The following is a 7405-nucleotide window of genomic DNA, read 5'->3' as shown; positions in this document are numbered from 1 at the left end:
CCAGGGACCACGTTTCATAAATTTTCAGACTGGATCCATGAACATCAATCAATCATCAAGTATATCTGCATCAAACAATCTCCTTTCCCAATTAGCACTGAATCAAGTAAACACTTCTCTGACAGCTGTACCCAGAACACAGTAACAGCAACCACACACCAAATTCTGAACCCAGAATACTGCAGCAATAGACAGAGGCAGCTAGATCATAATTTAAAGATATACGCTACTTCAACAACCTGAAACCTCATTGCAGATCTATAAAGAATAATTCCTTCTTTCAAATATTCAGACACTAATTAACCCAGATTGTCAGATTTATAGATCAAGCATGCGCCTCATATAACAGATCAAAATCATGCAAAGATACTATTATTCAAGCATAAAGATTATGACCCATCAAAAGAACTTATCCTCCTTTATGCGCTAAGGTTCCTCCTTCATTCAGATCCAGATCTGCACCATAACCCAATCACAAATATTTCAGATCTAGCACTTATTAGATATTCAATTCATTCGATGATGCTTTGCCAAATGATCTCCTTCCTCTTTTATAGTCTTAGGCCTTCCACAATACCACGGTCCAAAACCATAGGATCAAAAAACTGTTGGACTAATACCATGAACCAACCATGAAAGTGCGTGAGATCAACACTTTTGGATGCAATACCACAAGCCAAAACCATAGGATCAAAAACTGTCGGACTAATACCATGAACCAACCATGAAAGTGCGTGAGATCAACACTTTTGGATGCAATACCACGGACCAAAACCATAGGATCAAAAACTGTCGGACTAATACCATGAGCCAACCATGAAAGTGCGTGAAATTTTCTCTTCATGAAAGGAACTTTTCTCTGCATGAAAGTGCGTGAACTTTTTCTCTACATGAAATAAACTTTTCTCTGCATAAAAGTGCGTGAACTTTTCTCTACATGAAATAAACTTTTCTCTGCATAAAAGTGCGTGAACTTTTCTCTACATGAAATAAACTTTTCTCTGCATAAAAGTGCGTGAACTTTTCTCTGCATATAAGTGCGTGAACTTTTCTCTACATGAAGGAAACTTTTTTCTTCATGAAAGAAACTTTTATCTTAATGAAAGTGCGTGAACTTTGCTGCACTATAATTTATCATCTGAGATGAGTGGGTTTCCATCAAGTACAACATATGTATCATAATGCCAACACATTTTTAAATGGAATAGTTCTAAAACTAAGGCCGCAGGCATCTTATCATCGCTAAACGTTTCTAAAAAGGCATGCTAAAAAGTGCCCCATGAGGTGATTGATCCTATTCTCAAGCCAAAGTACCATGTGGAGGCTACACCAATCAGAGTAAAATGGAACAAGTGACATACCATATCTTCATCAGCTACCCCCAAGCGCACGGCTGGGAAGAAAGAGTGAATATGGTTATCAGCAGTGTCTCCCCGCTCAGGGTTGAATTTAGGCAATACTCTTTCTGTGTTCTTGGGTAAGGCATGCTGCTACCCAGGTATTGCTACATCATCTTGTGCAAGCCAAGGAGGGAGTGCTCCCAGAGGAGGTGGGGGTTGATTCCCACTTAGAGGAGGTAGTAGAGGCAGATTCCCACCCGAAGGGGGTGGTGGAGGCAGATTCCCACCTGGAGGGGGAACGTTAGCCATATTATGGATAGGGAGGTTCTAGTTGAAGGTTTCTTTGAGGCGTTCTTTGTTAGGATTTTCCAAATCAGGTCAGGGATTACCTTTAGAGGGGGGGTCCTCAGGAATTTCATCCTAAGGAGTGTCGATACTTTGCAAAGACTCTAGCACAATATCTTCAAGAGAAGGGGCTGTAGATGTCTCTTCGCTTACAGGAAAGACCCTTGGCTTTCTTTTAGCTGTCATAGGTAAAGAGTGAAAGATGGGGAGCTAAGAGAGGGAACAAGCATAAGCTCAAGTAAGTACTATGACTGGTTGTTCTTGAGTGATAGGAGACTCCCACAATCTCTCTTCTTTGGGTGACCCAAACACGAGACTTAGAAGGATCTTTGCTTCTTCGAAATGAGGCTCTTCCAAATGGGCGGAATGATCTTTTCGACCTTTTCGATCCATACATTAATATTTTCGAATCCATGTGTGAAATTTATAGTTGAAATCATGAAAAGCTGTGGACAGCAGTTCAGGCCCTCCTTCTAGTGCCAATTTTGTTGATGTGGAAAATTTTCACTATGCCAACAAAGGGAACCAACCCGATCGCAGACCCCGATTAGATTTTCTTTCGTTTGAAATGGCTAGTTCTGATGGGTTTTAAAGGACCCCGTAAACTGTTATAGGTGTTGAAAGATTGCTCCCTGGAGGAAGACTTCCATTAAATCAACAAAAGAAACAACTAACCTATATGTATCAGATCCTATCTATACTAATTCTAACTACTTATGTTAGTCCTAACTATTCTAATCTATCCTACAAGAGCATAACAAAAGAGATTAAACATCATATATAGATTCCAAGTCCAAATGAATCAATTACTGGTTCATAGATGAACAAGGTTGTATTAAATATTAAATGCAATCTGATTACTCATACAGGAATACACATTCCTTTCCATACAAATAAAACTTGCAACTGATGTTTAACAAGGTTTTGAATTAGCAACCGCTCATGAATTAAACATGGTAACAAATTATATTTGAATAACCAAGACTAGTCATGAACTGTCTGTTATCAATATACACAAAAAAACATATTTATATTTATTCCAGCAACAACACCCTGATTCTAACCACATGAAAGAAAAGGATGATAAATTGAAAAAAGGCTCCTTCTTAACCCAAACAGTATTGTTTATTAGCACAATAAATCCAAAAGTTGTTCTGCCCCAAAAAAAGTCCTCCCATCTCTGGAGGTAATATTTATGCAGAAAATGACTGACCCTCCATCTTCCCCTCAACTTTCCACCTTCCTCCCCTTTTCAATGCACAAATCAAAATATACAGACATAGAACGGTCGGTGAAACCGCTAACACGTCGAGGTCACATTTTTTGGAGCATTCTATTTCCTGGGGGGAATGAATGGATGCTAATGGAAAGGAGAATGAATACGTGTCATCTCCTCATGATGAAACCCGGGACAACATCACTTTCGGAATACACAGGTAACGCATGGAAACCCAACCGTGAACGCCTAAGGCCGGATCTTAAATAGAGTACACCTGCATATATGTATTCTTTGGATCCGCTCATGCATCTTTTACCCGTAGCCATTCTTGATGCTTACGCATCTGCTCTTCAACCTCTCTTGCCTTCTCTTGGTCCTCGCCTACAGAAATAATGAACATTATCTATGCTTATGAAAATATGATAGAAATGCCTAAAAACACAAATTTTTCCCTCAATAAAACTTTTATGAAATAAAATGGAACAAGTGTAAAAGAATCGGCCCCTGGTTTAGCCAAGGTTTTGATGTGATCAAGTCGCAATCGCACATCGCAGCGGGTAGTCACATGTGACATCACCCTTGGTCCCACCGATTGCGATTTACGATTGGCCAGACCTGAAAATATATGTGTTGCATTTAATAATCCCGACTGGTCCGCCATATCACATCGCGCTTTATGTATAAACATTGGGTTTCGCCAATTGCGATTTGCAATTAGGGAGCAGAACCAAAATCATATGTGTTATGCTTAATAGCCTCGTCGGGTCCGTTGTATCATATCGTGCCTTATGTATAAGCTTTGAATTCCACCAATAGCGATTTACAATGGGCTTCGGACCCGAAATCGTATGTGCTGCGCTTAATAATCTCGGCAGGTCCTCCATACCACGAAATTCCTTATATATGGGCCTTGGGTTCCACCGATTGCGATTTGTGATGGCGGAGCAGACAAGTGATTGCGATAAGCAATGTAACAGTGGACCCAAAAGGATATGGACATGTTTAATCACATTTGAAGTCTGGAAGGTTCTCGCTTATCAGATGCAAAAGAGGAATACGCAGTGTAACCGCGGAAATTGAGAGATTGCGATAATGATAAAGGCAGGCACCGAGAAATGTGTAAAGACCAAAAAATCATGGAAAAGGTAAGTTAAATACGCTTGCAAAGTATTTCTATTACAAAAGTGTTATAATAGAAATAAAGGCGTGACAAAATGTTTTGTGGGTTGAGTCCACATACGACCATAGTAAAGAATGGGGGTTGGTTATATGTGTGGGCATAGAGTACCATGAAGGTTTATGAGGATTGAAAAAGTCCCGATGAAAGATATGAATAAAGGGCTAGACTGGGCTATAAATGAATCATGCCACACAGATTTATTCAAGGGGGGCCTTAACCATTAAGAGTTGAAGATTTGACTCGGCAGAGAGTTAAAATCCCTGGGATAAAAACAGATCATTCAGAGAGTTATCATTCGAAGAAATTAAAGATCAAACCTCTAGGGGACCCATTCAAATTTTCCACCAAAACAGGTTTTAATAGGGTGGTGGTTGTGGCCACAATAGAGGGCAGGGTAAATCAATAGTGATTGTGTTTATTAACTTTAAAATCATCTTCAATTACTGCAACATAATCTTCATTAACCCATTAGTAGATTAAATCGTATATCAACACATGAGAACCATAAGATATAATCAAGGAAAACATGCACAAGAGGACACAATATTTTTTTAGTGGAAAACCCTCTCTAGGGCAAAAAACCACCTGTTGGTCAAAATTCTATTATGTTGAGCAAATTATTACAAATAGGAGCTACCACCTAGTAGCTAGAGGACTCGACCAAGATAATTTGCTAGCAATATCAATTGGAAAGTCTCTTCTCTCAATGAATCTACAAATTGCCATTCGTTTGGAAGTCACCACAACCAACGAGCCTCACCCAACAATGTTGGACTCTAGAGAAACCTGTTTCCCATTCTAATCTGTCTGCTAGAAGGCACCCACCTTATCTACACATTGTCTATAATGTAGCCTCATGCCTTCAACACCTTCATGCGAACCATGTTTCAAAATAATTCACACTGGGCTCTCAAACTTGATCAACATGAGAAACCAAACAGCCTCACTGATATGAATATGAAAATGATAAAATGGTGTACACCCCAACTCAACTATTATGAATATAATTCATAAAAATTAAATAAATAAAATAAATATAAATATTAAATAATTAAATATTAATTAGGTTAAATAGTCATTAAGTTAGGTGAAAAGGCATGTCTAAAAGACATGCCCATTCACGAAAGGTCACCTGCTGAGGTATAAAATCAGGGCCTCATTGTAACATTCAAATCATCTTATATCATCTTATACATTTTATATATAATAAAAAATTATTATTATTAAATACCTTTTTGTATTTTTACATTCAAGTTTTCAAGCTATCAGTTTTTGTGCTTCAGCATAGTTTTTATGCTATAGTGGTATCAGAGCCATGGGACACGATATAATCATGCGAGCCTTCGAATGTATTTCTCTGCACAATGTGCCATTACGTTAACATCTTGATTATGTTGAACAATTTAGTATTCAAGAATCATTTCAACATTTAGAAAAATCATGTGCAGAATTTAAAGTACGTATAAAGGAAATCAATAATAAGGAAGATAATAGTGACAGTGAAGAAACGAAACAAGGTGAAGCAGGAGAAGAAGATTTTGATCAGAATGATAAATATGAAAATGATATCAACCAAGATGAGGATCCAGAAGAAGTTGATATTGATGTGGATGAGGATGAATGTGGTGTGAAACTATAGAGTACAAAGGAATCTAAGTCGTTAGAGAAACATGGGGATTATGAATTTTCAAAGAATGAATATTATGGAGTTGAAAATCATTATGATGAAGTTCCTACAGAAAACTATGAACAATTATTCGATTCCCAGGAAAAGAATTCTTACAAAACCTTTTGCAGGAATATGATCCACCGTCCTCTTCCTACTCTTGCCATGAAAAACCCATCCAGCCCTTTTGTAGGTGAAGATGATGAGGTTGATGAAATGCTTGGTAATTTTCTAATCGAATTTCCAGGCGAAAAGGATGACAATGCTTATTTGCGATTAAAAGAGGATCCAAACGAAATTAAAATTACTCTATCAATGGAGGAGATTCGAGAACTAGAAGAGAAATTTAAATATGTGGGTCTTTACTTTTGTGCCGCTTGGTGTGATAATCCACAGTTGGATTGGCTCTCCACCCCACAGTTGGATTGGTTCTCCACCTTTATTTTGTTTGAAATCTATAAAGATTATCATAGAAGGGGGATTTCGAGATTGTCTTCATTTTTGACAATAAGAGGTTTTAGGAATCCCTCCGCACCATGCCATGCCTAGTCCTGCCATTCTTAGATAAAAATACAAGGAGAAAGTTCAAGTGGGCCTTTCTAGTCCATCAGGTTCCTACCCTCGTTGTTCTGGATAAAGATGGCAGAATTGTAACCCCTTATGGCATGGAGTATTTTGAAGAATTTGGTGTCGAGGGCTATCCATTCACTATAGAAAAGGTTGATAAGGTGAGGAAGAAAGTGGAGGCCTTAGTGAACACAGACACACAAACTTTGGAGTCCTTTCTGGTATCTGATGAACGAGATTTTTTCATTGGCCATGGAAAAGGAAAGGTTCTAGTAGCGGAGCTTGCGGGGAAGACTGTAGCTCTGTTATTCTCAGCCAAGTGGTGTGTAGACATTTATGATGAATCCATTCCATTGCTTGTAAATTTTTATAACAAGCTTTTGGAAAAAGGGGTCGCCTTTGTGATTGTGTATGTGACAGATGACTCTGAGGAAAAATACTTTCAAGAGGTTATTGCCAAGATGCCATAACTGTCTTTGCCATTCGGAGACAAGACTATGAGGAAATTGTTTCACTACTTCCAAATTTCGATTATGCTAGAGGTAGTTATTATAAATCCAGATGGTAAAGTACATTGGGAAGTGTCGTTACCTCCATATTATTTCATCCAACTTTATGGATCCAAGTGTTACCCATTTATGAAAGAGCGGCTGGATGAAATTAAAAATGAATTTAAAAAGGAGGTTGAAGAGGGGTATGAGTGCAAGTACGTTGAGGACGAGGAAGCCAAGGAGAAAATACAGACGCCGACACTGCAGTTACTTTTGGTTTTTGATGAGTGTAATTTTGTGATAAAACATGGAAATGTCCATGTCCCGGTAGCTAAGCCTGTGGATGGAAAAACTGTCAGCACTCACGCCCATCGTGCAATGAAGGCTTATGGAATGCAGGCTTATCCCTTCAATGATGCTCATATTCAAAGGCTGAAGGAAGAGATGGTTGAGAAATCACCCGAGGAGACAGGATACACCCTGCATCATTATCACCTTGTGTTGACAGAGAGGCCTACATTGTCGTGTTATTATTGCAACCACCCTGGCAATGGAACGAGCTATCCCTATCCGATGCCAGAATAAACACACCCATGC

The 7405-nt window shown here is 38.7% G+C and overlaps 1 protein-coding gene across 1 annotated transcript; it reads left to right on the top strand.

The window, feature by feature from the left end:
- The first annotated feature begins 6286 nt into the window (after positions 1 to 6286).
- LOC149141947 (putative nucleoredoxin 1-2) lies at positions 6287 to 6787 on the top strand. The gene has a single exon (XM_089451369.1). It carries the CDS (start codon positions 6287 to 6289, stop codon positions 6785 to 6787), a length of 501 nt encoding a protein of 166 aa, XP_089307495.1.
- Positions 6788 to 7405: the final 618 nt, after the last annotated feature.

The sequence above is a fragment of the Pinus tabuliformis genome, chromosome X (assembly GCF_031772625.1).
Source record: "Pinus tabuliformis cultivar Carrire ecotype Pingquan chromosome X, CPIR1, whole genome shotgun sequence".
Classification (NCBI taxonomy): Eukaryota; Viridiplantae; Streptophyta; class Pinopsida; order Pinales; family Pinaceae; genus Pinus; species Pinus tabuliformis.
This window is presented reverse-complemented; position numbering and strand designations above follow the sequence as displayed.